This window comes from Netta rufina (genome assembly GCF_964035555.1).
Source record: "Netta rufina genome assembly, chromosome: 3".
NCBI classification, from domain to species: Eukaryota; Metazoa; Chordata; class Aves; order Anseriformes; family Anatidae; genus Netta; species Netta rufina.
Window position 1 is genome coordinate 20,700,642 of NC_140125.1, and position 22,996 is coordinate 20,723,637.

Genomic DNA, 22,996 nt, shown 5'->3' on the forward strand with positions numbered 1-22,996 from the left:
TAGCATCTGGAGATGCACCAGTGGTAACTGCAGATCTTTGACATTAATTGCTCTGAAAACAGTTATGAGAAATTGTTTTGAATTTTAAATCAAATTTTAATATTTTTAGAAACTTTGTGCTGCTGGGAACAAAGGGAACAAACAACATTTCATGAGCCTCCATCTTACCCTCTCGTCCATTGGCATCTTGGATGCTTCATCCTGGCTATCCTCCGGCACTGGAACCCTAGCAACTGAGAGTCCGTTCAGTGCTGCCAACATCAAGGGCCTCTTCTGGGCCTCCAGGCCTGCCATCTTCTGCTTTTCTAGATTCTTTTGGCAAGAAAAGGCACGTTTTCATCTCTGTGTGATTATTTATAATGCCAGTAAAATGCTGGAATGTTTTTTTAATCTCCAAAATCTGCAACTCTCTGGCCAAGGAATGCAGATGATCACCATTAGCATCGTAAATTCAAATACAACCTCTATTCTTCCTGTTATTCCTCAAAGGCCTGCTCCTACATGAGCAGAGAATTTTAATTTCAAAGAAGCAATCCCAGCATATAATACAGTTTACATGCCATCAAAAGACATACAAACACAATCTTGAGCATTTTTCTGCAAACATTATTCTGAATGTAGGACACAAAACGCATCACCCTGTTACGTTAAAGTAGCTCTGCTGTAGCCAAGATACCTGGGGCATCTTTTAAAAAGAAATAATTTCAATCTATTACAACAAACAGAAAAACACAGGATAGTTTCTTCTCTTCTGTGATGTTAATACAGAAAATGAGAAGTCTTCTGATGCGCTCAGTTATTATGGCGATTCAAATAGCACCCGTGATATATTTTGCACTAAAAATTGAGCTCACAAATCCTTGAAACAATGCACCAGCAGACAGGGAGGGTTATTGTTTAACATATTCATGCATCGTATTATGCTGCAGCATGGAGAACCCAAGTATGAATTTTAAATTCATCCTGCTGCCACTGGGAGCTGAAACATTGAGAAAGAAGACAGACAACCTCCAGAAGGAGTCCAAGCAGGAATATTTTACTGCATTTCCTTAACAGTTCTTCCTGTCAGACTTGGACGGAGACATGAGCACAAGGAAGCCGGGTTCTCAGCATGCATACGAAAGCTGTGGTCACCACACGGGCCAAGTTTAGTGTGGAAACACACTGCTGAACCTGAATACCCTCAGACATATGTAAATGGCATGACTTCACCACCACTGGTTTCCTCCAGAGCGCTAAATAAAGACAAAAAGGCAAAACAAAATCCCAAAACACTGCTCTCTTTTCTTACTAGACTTCCTGAAAGGAGGAAAATGCAAGGATTTTTCCTTTATTTGGGGATTTTTTATTTATTAATATTTACAAGCTAGATAAAAAAGCCTGTGTTTAAAAGATTAAGGTCTTCAAACCAGGATTAATGTAATATGTGATTCCTATAAGAAGAGAAGGTTTGCATGCCTTTGTACACCTGTGCTGGGCTAAAACCACCTTAAAAGCTTAACACTAAGACCACCCATTTACTTCAAACATGAAATCAACAAAAATACCTCTTGACCAAAGGCTAATCAGCATGATTATTCAAAGGAGCACTCAAACACAACCTTTAAGCTCTCTTCTCACCTTCATTTGTATCCAAATACCCACTGCGTTCCTGCTTCTCAGTATGTTTTATTTCCCCAAAAGGTCAAAAGAGCCTATATACACTTGTTACACCAGTGTCTGCAGTATTCATTCATGAAATGTTATGTTTTATACTCCGGTATCTGTTTTATATTTAATGTTTAAGACTCTGTATGGAGTAAACTCAGTTTGCATGACACAACGTAGAGGCCCAAGTTTAATTCCTAACCATTACATCAATGGAAGAATCTCTAATGAGTAAGAAGCATTATACATAAATTTAGAAAATTTCTTTGAATATACAGTAGTAATATGTAAATCTAACTAGTTATTAATCTAGCATATTCTAAACTCTTTCCTGCTCCATTTAGATGTTTCATTAATTTGTTTTGGGAATTGTTTATGGCCCTGTTTCTGAAAAATTGAATCACCTTGCTTTCTGTGACTGCAATTGCACTTCCCAGAATGTAGTATCAAGTCCACAAAGTCACTGAAATTTAAGCACCCCTCTTTTCTCCCACTGCATGCAGTGGCACTTAAGTCTTTATATACACACTTTTTATTCTAAATTAATTGCCTGTTCAAAAGGACTATTTCTCACACTTGAGCACCTCCTCATTGCCCAGCTGCGTGCCCTGCCACCCCCTGTGGTCAGCATTTAGTTTACATAGTTTACCAGGTCCCCATAGTCAACCAGCTACATGGTCCCTATAGTTTACTGATCCAACAGCTTTTTTGGATGTAAGCAGTATGATTACTGGTTTTCAAGAAGCCCTAGCAACAAAGGAAAGCACTTACCCTCATCATGATTTCTCTCTCTATAATGCTGTCCTCAATAGAAAACATTTCAGACACAGGCCTTTCTTTGACAGGTTCTTTCTTGACCCTCTCCTTTACACTCGTGAGGTCAGGCTCTGAGATAGAGGGCCCAAGCGAAGACCCATTTATTGCCACTTGATCAGTCCGAGACACACTAATGGCCTTGGAAGGCCCTGGCCTCATGGCCTTGGCCCTGGCTACGGCCACAGAAATGCTAACATGGTCCTGCCTCAGGGCTCCATTGCTGACACTTTTACGAGGCCCAGGGTATTCTGGAGGAGGTTTGTTTGGTATTCTAGCCAAGGCAGCTTGCAGCTGAGCACTGTACTCCATGTTCTCATGGAGGGCTGTTATCTGTGACACAGATTCTGTGGTTTCTTCTTCCTCTTCGCTTTCGCTGCTGTGTATCAGCATCGTGGCATCAGAGAATGTCTTTTTGTGATGGTAATGAGGAACCTGCTGAACTTCGTGCCCCATCTGCACCGACTCTTCAGGCTGCACCTGCTCCCGCAAAGTGTTCCTGCGCGGCAGAGGGGCATTTAAAGTTTTTAGTGCCATGGCTTCTATACCGCGTACCATATTGCTGATGACCTCCAAGCTGTGGCGCTTGTTCACAGCTGCGTGATGCTTCACCGCCATGAGAGGCTCGCTGACCTCCTGCAGTGACTGCCGGACAACCGGCGAGCTGTCCTCTTGGAAAGTCTTCACTGAGAGCTGGACTTTGCGTGTGACCAGGTCGGGACTGCTCCCGCTGACGTACTTGTGCCGGTGGCTTGCCAGGTCAGGTGTACTAGTGGCGGGACGCGGGCGCGGGTAGGGAGGCGGGGGCCTGAAGAGATAATTCTTTAACATATGAGCGGTGTTGTAATTCTGGCTGCTCTGTAGCTGCATGTTAGCCAATTCTGGTGTGCTGACCGTGTGTGATATGGCACTGGCTGCTGTTTTATTTTGCACAGCGTTATTAGGGGTCATTTGGTCAGACGGGGTGACAGGCTTGTTATAGCCTCCACCCTGGGGCCCGTAAGTAACTGTGTAAGGATGCCTCTCTCGAATCTCAGGCTGACTGTAAACTAGGTCTTCTGGCTGGTTGTAAGCATGTGTGTTTCCAATGTTGAGATTTCTCAAAGACTGACTTTGGCTATCCATCTGGATCACCCCCCTCTTCATTTGCCTCATGACGGTTTCATAATCCGGAGTTGGCCTGTAGGATGGCACTATGATTGCACTATGTCTGTGGCTGGGGATGTAGTCTGCTCTCATGATGTCACTTCCAGGGATGCTCAGATTTGAGGACATTGGGGATGCCTGGATGAAGTTCTGTGAGCGATTGAGGGAGTTCATGCTGTGCGCACTGCATACACTCCCATTGGGTCCATTACCATTCAAGTAGCTGAAGTCCACTGGACACCTGTCCAAGCTGGTCTGAGACCTACAGTAGAAAGTTTCTTCATTTCCATGGAAAATGCTGTCTGTGTAGAGCAGAGATAAAGATGTTGACAATTTAACATACAAGGACTCATTCAATGTTATCAACACTTCAAATGCAGCCTGTACCAACAATTAGAGAGAGAGCTTCGTGTGTACAACTGTAGGGAACATTTGGTCTTGGGAGCATCCTTGAGTCACCAAAATAGAACTAAAGCAAAACTATCCCCGTAAACTCTCCCAACAGTTAGCAAAACATGGTATCTCAGATCCTTGTGGGAGACATGAAATGAGAAAGAGAGAAAATGCTTTTTGCTAGGGGTGGTGAGGAAGAAAGGGATGACGCCTCTCTCAGCATCTTGGAAGGATTTGCTGCTGCTGCTACCACCTTAGAAATTCAGCGCTGCTGGACTACAGTAATCCTTAAAATTATCTTTTCTGCTGATGCACTGCTCTCCATTACTCAAAGTAGTGTCTGACTGTCAAATTGGAAATCCTACTTCATACAAATCAACAGTTTTTGAATTGGAAGTACAGAGCTATCAAGACTAAGGAAAAAAAAACATGCAAAAAATTAGTTCAGCTAAGGATATCTGAGAGGGAATCAAGATGTTAAAGATGATGTCCTGCATCACAACTTTACTGCAAGGCCATCCATATCAAAAACCTTATAAGAAACAAGTAGCAAAATCTCTGAAATTAGATGTTTTTTCAAAAATACTGAGAAATCTGTGGTAGAAATGAGGAACTTTACAGTTCATCTAAAATTAAAATCAAACCTCCCCTTTGAAAGGCTCTGCTTGACAGTGAAATAGTAGTAGCCACTAAAATAAATCTTCTACTGTACACAAGGAACGATACTGAATGGCTTCTTTCAAAACTTATCAAATTCTACCTTAAAACTAGTCAGACAACCACAATTCTAAAGTGCTATCACATACAACTAAGAGCACTTCAACTGTACTTCTCATGAGCTGCTGAGAACATAGCCTAATAGACCTGGCTGCATGTCTTCCAAAAGGTGGGGTGGTTAAGGGTGTGAGACTCAAGGTGTTTAAAGGCTGGGCTCTATTCCCAGCCTTGATCAAAGTAACCGGGTACAACCTCTTAGAGGATTTGTTTCTCAAACATGGGGATAGGAGTAGTTAATTCTACTTAAGTTCATATGGATAATAATGCAGGCAGATATTGGTAAGTCAGTAGAAAACATTATCTAAATATCACCAGTTTTGTGACTATGGCATGCTGATTTCTCCTATGGCAATAGATGTTCTACCGTCTCCTTTTCCCTCACTCCATTTCTCTCCAAGATCCCAGCTGGCACTGCCTTTGAGTACAGCCATCATACTTCCTTCAGAAATTATTTTTTCAGTTCGTTTAACTGGAATGCCAAGTCTAAGATCCATACAAACATCTGCAGATATTTTAGAGAAATTTTAAAACTGAAATTTGACTTTAAACACAAGACTTACTGCAGTATTAACTATAAAACTGCTAGCTGTCCTCCAGCACAGCACTAGAATTCTAGATATAAGGAGTAGTATCTTCTCTGCATATGCATAAAATTTAAGTCCCCCTAAGGTAATATATACATTCTACGTACCTTGTGAATTATGTGTTTCAGTGTAGTGTTCTCCACACTGGACATGCATAGGAGGCAGTATAAATGGATGTTGCCTTGGCTGAAATAAAAGAATAGGTTAAAGAAGCATTAGGAACTCAGTTTGCTAGAATTTTTGCAGATGAAACACAGGAAAACGTAGGAACTGAATGCTGTTCTTTCTTACCCAGATGAATACACATGCTCAGCTCTTCTTTACAAAACAGAGAACAGCATTTTGTAAATTGTTAGGTTTTGTTAAGGAACCCAAAACTGACCATTTAGACTCCTTTAAAGTAAACCACTTCAGAAAACAACAGACTCACAGCTCACTTAGAACTTTTGAAAAGTTTATTAAAAGCCCTTACCCTTGAACAATTAAAACAAAACTAAATTAAAAAAAAAAAAAACACCTAATCAGGACAAAAGCAGATGGAACAAACTCAAGGCCCTAGAACACTGTTATACAAGAAACAGGAGTGCATCCAGACTTAAAATAACTCTGCAGATGAATTGAATGTTGCATTCCCCTAGATAACGAATTGGAGCCTTGCTTGAACAATCTGCACCACAACAAACTTTTTAATGGTATAGGTATCACAGGGGGTAATTCAGCATTAAATCGGTAGAGTTATTTACAGGGAAATAAGCCACAGCTGATTCTATATTCACTAGTTTGTCCATCAGTAAACTGATGAATTTTGCAATTTCATTTTACCACCTACATTGTAATGTCCTGTCTGGTGCTGCTGAGCAGAGTTTATGAAAGCATGCTTTGATATACAAGGAGAGAAGGAAGATGCTCTTGTCTCGTGAACGTGTCTTCCTTAACAACAGAATACAGGCTTTTCATCTAGGCTTATTTAAGTAGTTTGAACTATTAAGGAATTCTGTGGATGCCCAAGGCAAAAAATAAACGCCAAACAATTTAGCTTTGCCTGCACAAAATGAGCACCAAGCAACAATTTGCCACTGAAAAGAGGTGGGGAATGGGTTAAATTTACATTTTCTTTGTAAATGGGGAGAGGTAATGAGAATAAAAGGAACTGGGTGCATATATGAATTCCTGCATACAAAATGGCTGTGTTAAGCCAGAACTGGAAGATGACGGGAAATATTTCTGCTAGATGAATTATACTTCTAAGGGTATAAAACCGTATGCTCACTGAGCATTTTGGGCAAAGGAGACTGCTCCTGACAACCCATGAATGAGAGTTTAGCCTGGAAGAAGCCAAGATGTTTGCAAACCTAACAGATAGTGGGTGGAGGAAATACACAAGGAAGGAGAAAGTTATTTCTACTTGAGAATGTATAAATTTGGGGCAGACAGTTGTATTTGAGATAGGTATTATGAAGTAATGGAAGCTATTCACAAGTGGGCTGAAGGTCCCCCCTCCCTCTTCTTTTTTTTGAAGGCTCATCTGCCTCTTCCAGAGAAATAAAAAAAAATAGGATTAAAAACGTAGAGAACTTCAATATCCATTTTAGGGATCACTTGGAGAAAAAAAAAAAACAAAAAACAGTTATTTAAACATATCACATACATGGAGGAGGTTTTTCTGGAAAAGCAACATCACCAGGTAGCCTGACAGGAAAGAGACAGTGTAAAATGACTTTAAAATAATGGTTAATAAAATACAGGTTCACTATGATGCCAAAACAGTGATAAGGGCCTTAATCTAAAAGTAACATATATGATTCTCGGTCAAGTGGTAGTCTCATCCCAAAGACTTGGCTTCCCATCTATGTTTATTGATTTACTACCATACAAGAGAAGTGAATAGGTAGGCAGACAAAGTTGTACAGAGCGGAGAACAGTCAGGAGTCTCTCCCCAAATAAGAACTGTACAATGATTGTACCAACAAGTTAACAAACAACTGTACCATCAAGTTAACAAAACAACTATGAAAAAACACTTAAAAGTTCTTCGTGAATAGTTTACAGTCCAGTTCACTTTTTAATGTGAATCACTTTTTTATGAGTATATATTTATTCCTCCTCTTGATCCTTCTGAGCCTTTTTGCAAAAAAAAAAAACAAAAAAAACACACAAAAAAAAAACCAAACACTTGTTGCCTACATATGTTCAAAACAAACAAGCAGCAGTTTTTTTTTTTCCTTTTAACAAGCAGATTTATATTTTCCTTATCTAACAGAAGAAGGTTCTCTCTTTCCGTTTGTGATATATCTGAAGCTGTAGCATAAGAATGCAAAGCACATTTCCTTTCTTCACCTTAAGTTTTTCAGAGTCATCTCCAGGGACCAAAATAGCAGATACCAAAAATAATGTAAGTGTGCTTAAGAGAACACGATATACAGTCTCTGTGTAACACCCCAGAAACATGCTGAGAATGAAAGGACAAAGAAATCTGAAGTCAAGATTTCAGGAAAAAGTTGTATTTATTTATTTATCAAGATCAGTTAAAATGGAAACAGACTAAGAAAAACTCAGAGGTCTTGGACTGATGATAAAAGTTTTACTTAAAATCACAATAAACTTCACATGGAGAATAAGCTCTCAGCCCAAGAAGCTGAGAGTAAACAGTAAAACAGTAAAAGCAGACTTTACAAAAACATGAGGAATAGAAGAAACACAAGATGAGAAGCTCTAAAATTACGCAATAAATAGATTTTGACGTATACAGTGTAAGACATTTCAAGTTCTTTCTAGTCTGTAGAGAATTATTTTCTCTACATATTGAATATAATCTCAATCCAGTAGAAAAGATGCTTAGTTTCTGTAGGGCAAATAAAAATATAATGCCTTGAAGACTGTAATTTCTAAACACTCAGTGATGATATTATCCAGTTAAATTAATCAACCTGGGCAGCCACACCCTTGAAACTCATTCCAATCATATTGCCTACAAGAAACAAGCTAATGTGCTTATTTGAAATTTAGCAAATATTCCATCTTACACAATGCCCCATTCCATTAGAAGTGCCATAGGCATTCTTAATGAAAACACCATGGTACATACCAAAGATGATCTACTCCAAGTGGGCCGTCGTCGGATAGGGGGAGGAGAATTTGATTGTCTGTGCAAGAAAAAGTAAAGGCAAATATTAGAAATTGCAGTGTTTCAATTCTAATTCACAAATGAATGGGAAAGACAAGAGATGAAGAATCTGTAAATACTTGCTCATTCATGAGATTAAAAAATATGAATAAGATGAAAATAATTCAGGTCCTTCCCTAAATACAGACAGTATTCTAATTCCAAAATATACATGCCTTCTGTTCATTATCCTATTTAGCTTATTTGGAAACACAAGGAAAAAAAAAACTTCATTTAAAAATGAATCAAACAAAAAATCTCTTAAGCAATAAAAACTGAACATGCCACGCAGGCATTGTCTCAGATGACTTAAAGTGAACATTGAAACAATGACAATTTTATGAAATTCATAGCAATCACTCCAAAGCAATGCACACAGATCATGAGGAAGAAAGCAACTGGTTAGATGATACTAGCAGAGGCAGATACAATGTTAGAGTAGCCAGGTGCAGTGGAAAGCAGGAGGAGTGTGGGAGGAAGAAAATTAAATAGGAAGAGAAACAATTTGAAGGAGGCAGAAATATAGTGCTTACGTGAAGAGAGGAAAGGTGGGATTTCTCCTCTTACAGTTTCTGATCTGGTGAATGATGTTATGTGCAATTAGAGGAAATGCACACAGGAAAACAAACAACTACAATTTTAACACAGAGGTCAGGAAAATTACTTGGCTAGAAAACACACACTGGCATATGCTGTCATCAATATCTGTGGCCCTAACACAGAAGCTCATACCGCATGAGACTGTGATAGGAAGGAAGGCAGTTATAATGGCAAAAATACATTTGAACTCCAATTGTTTTGCTCATTGACTTCATGATGTTCCCTATTTTATTAGTCCAAATATTTGGAAGTTGTATGTGAAGCTGCTACATACACCCAATTCATGGTACCCACACACTTATGGTTTAGTAGTCAGAAATAAACATGATCAAAAGCTATTGCTTCTGCAGTCTGGATTATGGACTGTAATGGAAGAGTCCTCTCTGTTGACCCCAATTAACAGCTTTGAAGGGGGAATATTCTAATACAGTGGATGATGGTATTTTGTTTTATTTTTCTTGACTATCACAGGGAAAAGACTGAGGAATTTTGTTTGAATTCAATTTCTCTGAAACGATTACATTTAGCATTGGACTAATGAAATGCATTATATGCTGCTAATGAAGGTCTTTTCTGGTCTTCCACTCAACTCCCAAGAACTGTGAACAATATCTGAAATCTAATCAACATTTATTCCTGTATGTGAAAAGATCACTCTATACAGTTCAACTCATCAGTTTCTCCAATACTTGTAACTCAGCGTATGTTCATATACTATGCGCATATGTAATACTAGAAAGTTAGACCTTCCAATCTTCCCTTCATCATTTTGGCTTTATTTTCCAACAGATGGCATTACCCAGATGAACAGATGGGATGCCCAGCTCTAACTAGAGCTGTTGTTGGAGATGAGACTTCTTTATAGCTTTCCAGCTAACTAACCTGGTAAGTTCTGCAAAGAATTCATGTCTTCATTGCTATACAAACATGGCATATTATAAAAGTTTCAAAAAACCTTAGACCTCTTAAAACTAAATTTACCTCAAACTAAAATTGGCTGTGTAGTGGTATAAATGAAATGTTTTCAGCTAATAAACTTACTTTTGACTTACAAAAAAAGCCTTATGAATTCCTCCAGTTAGAGTGACTACAGCTGTGAAAGGACTATGTCATGGCCAGTTTCTTAGTAAGTGCTCAAAGCAGTGCCTGTAAGAAACTCTAGGTTCAGATTCAGTCTCTGCTGAGTCATGCAACTATGACTATGCTGATGAACATTCCCATGTGTCCTGCCTTGCTTGGTGCATGTAAGAAGTGAATAAATTATGCTACCTAAATTAGAAGAGGATAACCTGGGTTCTCCACCAGCCTTAGAAGCTACCTGGGTAATGCGTCCTCAAAACACTACTGTAATTCATATTTTGGCATGTTATGTCACCTTTCACTCCAGTTTATACTAACACTCTGGGTCATGAACAGCAGACACCAAGGGCTTCAATTCATTATTCTGTCAGATTTGGCTGCTTGGTGAGCACTATCCAACAGGGCTCATGCGTCAAGCCTCCCAAGGCTCAGAATTAAATTTCATTCTCATTCTTCTGTTCTAGCTGGTGGTTAAAACAAAAAGAAAAAAAAAAAAGGCAAAGTAGAACAGAATAACTGACACAAGTGACTAGAAAAAACAAACAAAAACAGACACGCCAAAACTCAGAGCACTTCCAAAGCAGGGTTGTCAGAATATAACTCTGAAGAAAGAGTACTCACTCTGTGCAGATTTTGTTCTGTTTGTAAAACTTATGTCTTGCTGCAAATAGCCGTGAAATATATTTGGCATTTTCAAGATCATCCTTTAAACACAAGAAAAATCAGAAAAAAAATCATTCATTTTGTTGTTCTCACCAATAACAAAGAAGAGTTCTACAAATCAAATTGCAGTAATGCTTGGTAAGGTCTGTCATGTACAGGATCTGGCTGCCAAGAACATGTCTAGTGCCCTCAAGAGTGTTTAAGGCATTGAATTACTGAAATACACTGGCATGCCTTTACACGCTGCCACTTCAGTGCTAAGTCACAGTGGGAGGGGAAGAGGGACAACAACAAAAAATGGCTCAAGGTTGCTGGTCCAGTTTCTACATTGGCCTTGGTTCAGTGAGATGTAGAGCGATTTGAAGAAGTGCAGTGCAGCACTGCACCCATCCTTGAGTTTCAGTGTGTGTGTGGTAACATAGCTGTTTTTTGTTGGTGGTGTTGGTGTATTTTTTTTTTTTTTGCTAACTTCCCAGCATATTATACTTTAGTATGATTGGAGTGGAATTAAAGAGCTTTTTTTTTTTTATATATATATTTATGTTTTATATAAGCAGATTCTTGATAACACTGATTAGATCTTTTTCTTACTGTGTGAAAAAGCACATTCTCTTCTTTGTTGATCAACTCTAGAACAATCGAAGACTTGTTATGTGCAATATTCCCAATGTCATTCCACCTGTAAGAGTTAAAAAAAAAAAAAAAAAAATGGGGTAGAGTTTGCCAACACATACACTCGAGCATTTCACAAACACATTAAGAATCCCTTAGTCAACATTAGCCTTGTTTTATGGGAAAGCTTTTCAGTAGCTGTTTGGTAAAGAAACATGGTCAGGAAAATGCGGAAGTCAAGCTCTGATTCAAGGAGTGAGATTATTCTGTTCTTAACCCAAAACAGGAAAGTTAAAAGCTCTCTTTAAAAACATTGATTTGAAGAATCACAATAGAAGGTACATCAGAAATATATTAGTACTAAATATTATACTGAACTGTAGCATTTTGGTACAGACTGACTTTAATCAGATGGATTTTTTTAATTATTATTTCTTTTAATATAATGCCATTCCTCTCCAAACTCTGTTTCCAACTTTCCTACATAGTCAATTCTTCCTAAAGGAGGTTAACTTGACAACATGGTTATGTAGGCTATGCATACCATGCTAATACCCTGTTTAACGTTCGCAATCTTTTTTTCAAGTAATTGTCAAGTTACCCAAGATCAGAGTTATAATCTTCTTACAAATAGCTGACAGACACATTGGCGTACATTGCATGCAATCCATGGAGATGGAAAAGACTTGTTTGTTCTGTTTGCAGCATGCATTCCTCTTCATGTCATGGCAGGATGCTTGAAGCACATATTTCCAAAGAGTAAGCATCCCAGCACCAACTATTATTTCTACATTTAAGAAACTTCTTGCCTTTGTCACCAACATTTTAACATGTCTTCAGAATGGCACAGTTAAAATTATCTAATTTCTTCACAAAAGTACATATGTAAAACATCAGCTCAATGGAAAAGGTAGCCCTGACATTTTTGAAGATGACCACTTAAATCTTTTATAAGGTGCCAAAAACAAACAAACAAACAAAGAAACCCAACACCCTTCTTGCTCAAGCCTGATACAAGCCTTAGCTACTGACTAAAAATGAGTGTACCTCATAAAACAATTTTTTGGCTGCATAGGTGTTGATTGATATTCTAACAGCAACAAGGGCTGGGAAAAATCCACTTCAAGTTGACTTCAGCATTAAGGGAAATGCCCAAAAGCAGCAAAAAGAAATGACAGAAACATCACCTTCCCTGGAATCATGCAGATTTCTAGCAATACCTTCATACAGAACAAATTTTTATAAGAAGTAACAAACCGCACAACGAAGGTCAGTGGAATGGCTTCAGTGATTCTTAATAACCAAAACAAACAGCAGTACAAACAACATAAGTGACACAGCCAGGATTTTCAAAATTACAGAAAGTTCAGCTTTTTTAGCAGGGTATCTAAATGTGGCAACCAGATTTTCAGAAACATTGAGCGCCTAGGCTGCCAACAGTGAGGTTTAACAGATTTGCATTCAGATGCATCAAAGAAGCAGACACAAAGGCAAGCAAAGAAAAAGGATCAAAGCCTTGTAAGTAGAACAAGATACATGACAGACAACTATGTCTTTCTTGCTGTCAAACCCATTCAGAGACATCAGAAATTATTTTTTATCACATCTCTTACGGCCAAGAGGCCAATGCTGAAAACAGTGAGGTGACTACTCCTTAGTTAGAGCATTGGCACTATTGAAGTCACATATGTAAGGAAAAAAACCCCACACACAGAGCTCTGAAAAGAAACTCACTTTAAATACAGAAGTCCCTAGTTTTTACCTATAGATCACAGTTGTCCTTCCAATTCTGTTTTTTATGAAGATTCCCATGAAGAAAATACCAAGGTGTATGTCGTTTCCATGATTATCCTGCACAAAAAGGGTATATATTTAGTTTAATAAAGAAACCGGCAAAGACGTGCATAAGAACACATGCTGAACCACCAAACAGAAGCCATTCTTCAGGATGAATGGGGGACTAACCCTTGACTAACCTATATTTTGCTGCTTTATTGGACTCTGATTTTCATTATTTCAAAGCAACTAACACTTAAGTGGATTCATTCTGTTGATTACTGAGAATAGATTAAGGCTAAGTGAGCTCAAGGTTCTCCTCTATGAAACAACATGCACACCACAAACTAGCGTTTGTTATACAATACCCCACTTTCCCTATAATTGTGATTATAGCTATCTAGAGCCTGTATGACTACCAAAAGCAACAGTCCTCTTTTGCATTCGCAGTATTGCTCCAGTCATCTGTTAAAACATGCAGAGATTTCAGAAAACCACACCTGGAGATGGAATCCCTCTCAAAAGCTCTACCCTTCACCCTTCCTCTTTTAAAGTACTGTGTAGAAGTTCACAGTGTGTCACCCTGAAGAAGTATTTGTTGTATCTTTATACAGATACAGCCTTCATTGTTTTTCAATTATTGCTTAAATATTCATCTACTTGCATCATGCACTGTCCACTGCTCTTGCACTGCTTTTCAGAAATTCTATTGTTTGTGTCTACCCACATCTCCTGCACGTTCCCTTTTGAAAAGCATGTGCTCCTGCTCCATTTTGCAAACTTTTTTTTTTCTTAAAAATGCCTTTTACTTTTGCTAGAAAAGTTTAATGCTGTTGACAAAGAGGTTTCTGAACGTTATCAACAAAAACAACTCCTCACAGCTTCATATACAGCAATGGATTCACACTTCAAAGTGGTAAAACAAATAGCATGGTTAAAAAGAACTGCTAAAAGAAAGGTTTAAAGAGAAGTTCATGCACTACACATGCCTAAGTTCTAGGAACCATGAGGTGCCCCTGATTTTAAAAGATCAGATTGAAGCTGTTCTCCTGGCCTTCTTGTACTTTATCCCTGGAAGGCGGCAATGGACTATCTGCATCTGTTTCCAAACATTTGTCCTGCAGCAAACAAACAATGGACACCAGTTTTCAAGCCCAAGCCTATGCACTAATTTTCAGTGCCACTTTCATCAGGATATTTCCACCTACACTACAAGGCAGAAGAGGTCCTACAGCTGACAGTTTTTACTTTAGGCTGTTCAGAGAACTCACACATGCGTTTCCTTGTCCTGGACACGGGAAAAAAAAATGTGTGTGTTTTTGTCTGTATAAATATTCATATACTTATGCATACATATGCAGGTATCTCCATATAATGAGAAAAAATGCTATTAGAAATATGTATAACAGGAACAACAACATCTTTCAGCTTTATATTCAAATGCAGTTTTATTTGTCTGCAATACCAGCCTGCTACTCTTTCGTACAAGTTCGTACAAATTTGTACAAATGCATTTCTGCATTTTTGCAGAGCACCCAGTCCACCACTCATACTTATCTAACATGCAATAATATCTGCGGGAAGACTCTTGCATATAGCAACCTTTTTTGTCAAAAAAAGATTTTGGTGGAAGGAAAGTAACAGCAGAGGCCTGAGATACCCTCGTGCTGCAGTTTGCATTCAACTACCAGAAATCATTTCATCTTCTGGAACAGCGAAACAACTTCTGCCTCTTTTGGATGAACAACTTGCATGTGTTACAAAGGTTGCCACAGACTCCTACATCATTTAACTGAGAGGTTTCTTTATAATATATGCTGACATACCTTCACAGGGAAAGTTTCCTGTCCAAATCCATCAAGGCGTTCCACTTCATTGATGTACATTAACTCAGCCTCTGCCGCTGTAATGCCACTGCAATTGGAATAACAAAAGGCAGCAAATGTTTCAATATTACATGCACACAAAAAATACTAGTGAAAAAAAATGGGAGGTTCACAAACCACTTCACAAGATGCTTTGGAAATGCAGCCTAGAAACGTACAACAATTTCAATGCTAGGATCGTAATCTGGAAGGGGAGGAATTTTACTGTGTGCTGCTAAGGTAAGGTACAAAGCATTAGTTCAAATTAGAGCAGGAACAAACTGAAGTGATCCCTTTACTCAGTTTCTTCTGCATGCAAATGTTTTCCAAACTTTATTAAAACATCAGGCCACTGCAACAGGTTGTGCCTAGCCTTGGATGGCCAATTTGAGCCATGCGGCTCCTAATTTGCATAACTAGCTTATCAATTCACTGAAGGTGCTTAAAATGGCCTAAAAGCGAAGACCCAAATATTCATATTTGCTGTTCAAAAACACAGGCACTGAATCCAAATTTTGAGCAGGTTCTCTTTCGTAACAGAGAACAAATCATCTGAAAAAATCTTCTACACACGTGTCCACACATGCTCCTGTCACAGCTCAGGAATTCAGATAGATTTCAGTTCTCAAAAGCAGGTCAGAATAGATTGCAGGTTGTTCCAAAAGAAGGTCACTCAATGCTTCTCCTCTTTGCTCCTCCTTACCACAGCATATAAACAGAAATATAGGAAACCAACAAATATCTAGGAGACACAGGGAAAGAACGAATCTGGAATTTGATCTACCTTCTGAAATGAGAATAAGTATTTGTTCTTTGTGTTGCTGAAATAGCACTAAAGAGCACAACGGGGAATGGAAATCTTCCCTTTCAAGTCTGGGAGTTAACCAAGATCAATAACATGTCAAGCAGCCCGTGGCAGAGACAGTGAGAAACAGAACCAGGCGTATGCACGGCCAGCTCACAAACTAACAGTTTGGCTGCAAAGGCCCAAGCTTGCATTAAAACCCACAACGAAAATGGCCTTCAACTCACACATTCGTGTTTGCCCCTTTAGGATCATTTTCTGGCATACAATGGGAAATGCTGTACCTTTCACATACTATTCCTACTGCATTTCATATAGTCAAGTTTTAAGTGCAGATTCATAACATAATAAGAAAGACAATTTTCAATGCCATATAGGCACTGACATTTTTCTAAGAACCAAACTTGAGAAGTTTGAATTCCTTTACCACCAGGACACCTAGATGACACAAAAGAAATCTACTAAAAATAAGGTATTTGTTCTGGAGCACTAATGCACAGGTCATTAATTAGTGACAATGTATTTTACCTTTTCCACAGCTAGACTTAAAACCCAACAAGAAAGGGACTCCATGTCCTGTTATTTTTATTTGTGTTACACTGGGAGTGTGTATAACTTTCTCTCTCTTGAATGAGAGAAAACCCTTGAACAGACCCTTGGACAACCCCCAATCAAGCCATGAGGTCTTTCAGCACCAGGATTTAAATGAAGACTAAAAGAGAAAGAAGTCTACTCTGTAGCACCGCTAGTTTTACACATATTCATTAAACCTTGTGGTAGAAATCCTCATTTATTTGGGATTAAGTTCCTTAGCCATTTTGCGTGCACAAGAGGCAGATAATCTTTTGTAACAGACTATATATCCAGCTAGATGTAGCATAACAGTAACATGGAGATAGGCTGGTATATCACTGCAAGAAACAGGAGAGGAATGGAAGTACGGGGAGGTTGATGACAAATGAAAAGAAAAAAAAAAGCTGAATTTTCACATGTCAAGCTCACCTGTGAGTTCGGTGTTCCTGTGCAACCTTTTGTGTCAACTCTTCCAAGACAGCTTCATCTTGGGTCCAGTCCTGTAAGAAAACGAGGTAGCATCAAAAGCTTGTCATCCAATGAGAGAGAGAATAAAGTACAAGACAGGAATTATGATGGTACACATTTCAGGGTTGCTTCCCGTTCATGTTCTTACACGTAGTTACACAGAGAGAGCCTAGCACCAAATACATTGAAAATTCAGGGCACATATCCAAGCACAGGGTGCTGAAAACATGCAAGAAAAACATGAGTCTGACTTTTTGTTTTTTTTAATTTATTTTTTCTACAAAGATACTGCTAAAACAGGGTTCAGGTGGCTTTTATTCCACAATACGAAACAGAGTACAGAGCATGGATAAGGGATCTTTTCCTGAATAAGGACCAAACAAGCCTTTAAAAGCACTTGGAAGCCTACAGACAATTACATACCTTTTTAAACAGACTAAAATATTCCATAGATCATGCAAATTGAAGCCATGGGTATTTTCTGTTCTACAGCCTGCTAGCGTTGCCTTCCTCACGTTAATAGGAATCAAAAACTTAACTCTCTCTTCAAGCATGTAATGAAATTCACCTTACACTTGCAACACATTTCTGAGTAGAATTTACCCTCCACAAATGTAATCGCTTGTGTGATAGAAACAAGTCTGAAATAATTGGGAGCAAGTTAATAAATGAAGTCTGCTCATAAATTCAAGGCAACAAAAAGGAAGCTGAAATATTTTTTTGCAAAACCTCAAAGTTCTTATTTTTATTTTAAAAAGCCTTAAGGCTGCATGTAACATACTTAAATATACTGCCTGTTTCTTGCTCAATGGGCCCTCCCTCTGATATTTGCTTCTGCCACAAAAAAATGTGAAAGTGGTAGCGTGCTAATGAAAAATGGCATGGTACATGCCTATGCACAGCTACACACCTGTGGGGTGTACTGTGTACATAACTTTGTTCTTTTTGCTGCTGAAGAAATGCCATTTGACACACATTGTAGCCTCACAAGATCAAACAGTACAAATGTAGCTGCCCCTTCCTCATTCACCAGCTCCCTTCGCTAATGAATTTATGGCAACGTTCTTGTTGGAGGCTCCTTCTATGCCTGAGATCCGCTCACATACTCCCACTTGCTTCAGGACTAGTTCATATCTGCAGCACTTCACAGCTGTCACTGAAGTTGCAGTGAAATATTTACTGTTACGTTATCCACTCCTCCCCAGAAGGGCAGAGACGAGAAGTTAAATAAAGGGAAAGAGATGCCTAGAGAAAAACTGATTTAAGAGTAGGCTCCCGAAGACTGTAGGAAGCTGACACTTTGCTGATCTTGTCAAATTTAGTGGTAGCAGCGTGGATGAACAGCTAGATACCACAGTGTAAGCACATCCAAAACGGAAGGGAGCTGACCACAACACAACAAAGGCAGCTGACTCAGAAAAGGAGGTCCTAGGAGGTTGGCCTGAAAAGTAAACTGCTGAGCTACATTCAAATGTGGCTTGAAATCTCATCTGGATGCCTAAATTCTCACGCACACACCCTTTTTTTTCTTTCTTTTTTTTTTTGGTGAAAAGAAAAATACCATCAGCACATCGAAAGAACTTTGCAGGAGTAATTTACGAAGTGACAACCTGACTACACCTTCCTGTCTATATTTTCATCCATCACCTTTCCCACATAGACTACCACATGACTTCATAAGCCATCAACCATACACAGGATTAACAATTACCTATTATTAACAAGAAATCCTTGTTGCAACAAGAATAGCTTAACAGAGCAGCTGTTAATTCATCTAACAGAAGCTCCTTAGTGAAAGGTCAATACTGAAGCCACGTTCTAGGTATCAAAGGCATATTCGGATCTCTGCATATTCATTATTTTCTCCTCTTTCTGCTGAATTTCTATATTCAACTGCCTGCTAGCTTGAAATTGCACTTCCACTTGAAGACACTGTGCAAATGTTACCTGTTTGAACTTGGGAATTGACTACCAACTTTGAGAAGGCTGCAGCTTCTCTACTGTCAAAAAGTGAAGGTAAATGGGATGAAATGGTTCTGGAAGTATTTTTCTAATGCCTTTGAAGTATAGTGAGCTTAATCACTCTCTGTCTACCTTGACACTAATTGCAGAAGAAAACCATATGCCTAACTTCTAGCCAGTGACATTTCGGGCAGGGGAACCCCAACCCACTTCCAATTTTTGTTTCTATTTTGAAAGAACTCCAAGTTCTTTTTCTTTTATGAAGCTTAGACTCACTTCTTGTGCTGATGGAGTTGGTGTCCAAAGATAAAGCCAGCCTCTATCTGAGCAGCTTGTGGTGTCGTGTCTTGCCTCCCCGCCCCCCAATCCATCCTCCCAGATGGGCTCAGTGTCATGGGCTGCAAGTGCTTGGCATTTATCACCAGTTTCTAATGTCATCAGTGACCTAAAACAATTCCCTCAGCATTCAAATTATTTGCTAGTTCCAATTCAAATTTAAAACAAATTTACAGCACTGTCCCTGGAGGATATTTTGAGAACTGATTCATGCTTCTCTTCAGTCCAGTAGTCAGTTGATGTAAATTCGCATTCTCTTGAGTCCTGTGACACAACATTTATTACATCAGCAGCTTTCATATCCCTTTATAACATGCCATGTTACTAATACTGCAGTATGACTAATATACACCTTTCTAAATAGCTGCAAATTCTTTTTTGATTCAAATAAGTACACTTCTTTTGTTGACAGCTATTCCCAGTGGAGGCTTAACAGGAACTGAAAAAGGGCTACATTTCCATAGCATATATTCATTCAGCTCCAACCAAGTATATTGCAGGATTTGGGGAGCAAAGTTTACATCCGCTGCTAATAATTTAGCACCGGTGCTTTTATTCTGTTATCAATGAAGCCATCTCTGAGGCATGGAGAAATTACTCAGAAAAGACCACAAGAGAAGAGGATAAGGAACTCACCATAGGAAACAAGACATATTCTCGGAGGAAATCATGAGATTCAAACTGATTATAGTCTCCAAAATCCGCTGGAAAAAACAACACAGTTACTCATTTTAGCACTTTCCACACATGTTAAGACCACACTCAGTCTTTGCACAGATGCTTAACTTCAAGTGGGCGAGTTTTCTCTGAAGCCACAACCCAGCACAAAGATTTCTGTTTGTACTTTAGCTTTTAACACAGAGGTCTGAAAATAAAAGCGTTATTACTAGAGATCAAATAATAGCCAGCAAGTAATTTTTCTCTTTTGTTCCTTTATATTATAGCCATTTGCAACGATTTACTATCAGACGTGCAAGACTGGGATATTCTGGTTTCTTTAAAATGGTACATACGTTTACTTCTCTAAAATCCCCAAACCTGACCCTGACCAGACAAAAAAAAAAAAAAAAATTAACCTAGCTCTACTACAATTCTACATAATTGTAAGGAAGATGCTTACCTTAACAGCCTAGAAGGCTAAGATCAACTAGCCAATTATACTAAAAATTGCTGATAACCAACATGGCTGGGGGAGGGAGCGTGGGGAATAAGTCTTATCCTTCTGCAGCCAATATAACAGTCCAGGCAACGTGTTAGTTTAATTGACTGGCCCTTCAGACTTTTCTACATTTTTCTGCCTCTTCTGTGTATCTTTGAGACGTTTTCATCTGCATGACCACCTTCACTTCTAAGTCAGGCTGAGGATTCTTGTTTAAACGTCCTTGAAACTGCAGCATTTTGAAAATGCTTCCTAAAGGCTAAGCTACTTTAAACAAAAAAAAAAGTGTATATACGTATATATCTGTTAAATACACAACAACTTATATCAAAAGAATATCTTGCCTGGAGGTTTCTATTTTATATTAATTGAACTGGATCAAACGCCATCTACAAGATTCTCATATTATAGAAGCTGGAAATCCCCACCATAAATCATATTAGCTAAACATTCTTTCAAAGCTTCTAGAGAACTTCACGTATTGCAGGATGCCAAAAATGCAGTTTCATTTTGTTTTCACCTCAGAGTTATGTTTTAACATAAACATAAAGAAATCAAAATGGACATGAAACAGACTCTGTAAGTTTAAAAGTAAGTATTTCAAGTATCTTCGTTTGCCTCACATGAAAAGGACAAAGGGAGTAACACAAGGTCATGAATAAAGCAAACAAGATTAGATGCAGGATCCTGATGCAATGGTCTTTGAAATATATCACATAGAAAATTCAGAATAATACTGACTGCTGCAAAATGTTATAAAGACTGACTAGCTCCCAAAGTCAGCAAAAAGCTGCAAGAAACAGGACCAGTGAAAAATACCCAGTGTCTATTTATCATTAACTTTAATGCTGGAAAAACTTAATTTACTCAGAGTGCAAGGCTTAATATGGAATTTTGCATACATCATCTCCATTACTCATAAATATTTATATTTCAATATTTAATGGAAAACGTTTTTCCTTCAATTTTTAACCAAGCAATAAGATACTGTAACAGAACAACTACTGCCCTAAGAAAGATTTTCAACAATATTAAAAAAAAAGTGGTTGCTAATACCTTTCTAGAGAATAGTCAGGGGAGCTGGTGCAGACAGTACCTAGTGCCTTGGTTTTCACCTGTACATACTATGTTCCCCTCAATGTCAGAGATGAGCATGAGGATTAACTAAGATTCAGAAAGTCCTAAATGAAAACTAAGAAAGTCTTGTATTTACAACAAAACAGAAAACCAGATTTCAGTCACTGAATTTTAAGAGTCAAATTTTCAAATTTAACAATATTATTAGGGCATTTTATATCATAGAACCTGTAATTTTCAAGAATCAGATCTTCATGTTTGTTATTATATGTACATACTTGTCCTCCCTCTGTCCCACCCATAACCAAAGAGAAGCGCCCAGTGCATGATTGCTGGAATCCTACTTTGAGCTCTCATAGTCACGGATAGCCTTAAATATATTTTCTGCAAACACAGGACTTCCTCCTTTACCCACATACATTACATGATCACCCTTTTATTGATGTCATTAGGAGGCTCGGAATAAAAATCATATTGTAAGAAGTAGTTTATTATTAATTTATAACTCATGTAACAATTATGGTCATGTGTTCTTTCATAATGCAGATAGCACTACACAGCAAAATGAGTTTTTAATTAAAGGCAAAATTAAAGCTGCTGCTATGCTCTTTGATGTAACTCCATTTCAAACCAGAGAATGTGAAGTAAATTCATTACTGCAAAGTACTCTGTGGCTGGGGCTAGAACTGGAGTTTTGTTCGAACTCTCTAGCACGGCTTTAAGAAAAGGGAAAGTTGAACACTGTGATGCAGTCAGTCAGGGAGGGATGCAGTCCCTCCCTGATGTTGTGAGTTTCACCAACAGCAGCCCACCTAAGTACAAAAACCAACCAAACAAACAAAAAACCTGGCTGTTGTGAACAGGAGTCATGCATGGCCTTAGTGAACACCCAGTCAATATCTAGAACAATTCCCCTACCCACCCCCAGCCCCCAAAAAAAAACACACAGTCCATGTTTGAAAATAGCTAGGCAGGTAATCATCTTACCTTGCACTGCTAAACCAGCTAGTCGAATTCCCTGCTCCAATGAAGAACGCAGTCGGCCATCAAGAATATCCTTTTTCACTTGTAGGTAATACTGGTATCTACAAACCAGAAGAGAGAACAGATCAGAAAGGCAGTATGGATATATGTTTACAACTGAACAAGAAGCTGCTGAAAGCAAGAAAAACTCACCACAGACATGTCAGGCAGTTAAACAGCAGTCTGTGCCTGGTTTCAGAAGTTCCATGTCATCTACCAGGTATATGCGTGTTAGTGAAATAAATCAAAATGATCCCTACATTGGCAACTCTTCCAGGTATGAAAAGCAAAATAAAGCGTTCTAGTTTGTATTCCCTAGACCACACAGCAGAGGGACATCTGCTGGGACTACCTATACCCTCCATAAATTTTGCAGAGATTATAGAAGACCATGTCTTAATCCATACAGAAAGAGGGTGTTCCATATCTTTTTTTTTTTTTTTTTTTTCCCCTCCAGTGCCACCATTTGGATGG

General features: G+C 38.6%; 1 protein-coding gene across 2 annotated transcripts in view; it reads right to left on the minus strand.

The window, feature by feature from the left end:
* The window catches only part of PTPN14 (protein tyrosine phosphatase non-receptor type 14), a 113,965-nt gene that overhangs the window by 19,141 nt on the left and 71,828 nt on the right, over positions 1-22,996 (minus strand). The window contains exons 4-14 of one of the 2 annotated variants that reach the window (XM_084284704.1): positions 22,487-22,584; positions 19,900-19,967; positions 16,927-16,997; positions 15,081-15,168; positions 13,241-13,329; positions 11,458-11,545; positions 10,825-10,907; positions 8,446-8,503; positions 5,468-5,546; positions 2,419-3,908; positions 169-312 (exon numbers count right to left, since the gene is read on the minus strand). In XM_084284704.1, coding sequence (XP_084140830.1) covers positions 169-312; positions 2,419-3,908; positions 5,468-5,546; positions 8,446-8,503; positions 10,825-10,907; positions 11,458-11,545; positions 13,241-13,329; positions 15,081-15,168; positions 16,927-16,997; positions 19,900-19,967; positions 22,487-22,584 — 2,356 coding nt within the window. The remainder of the gene's footprint in view (positions 1-168; positions 313-2,418; positions 3,909-5,467; positions 5,547-8,445; positions 8,504-10,824; positions 10,908-11,457; positions 11,546-13,240; positions 13,330-15,080; positions 15,169-16,926; positions 16,998-19,899; positions 19,968-22,486; positions 22,585-22,996) is intronic. The other variant, XM_084284705.1, reaches the window with a different exon arrangement.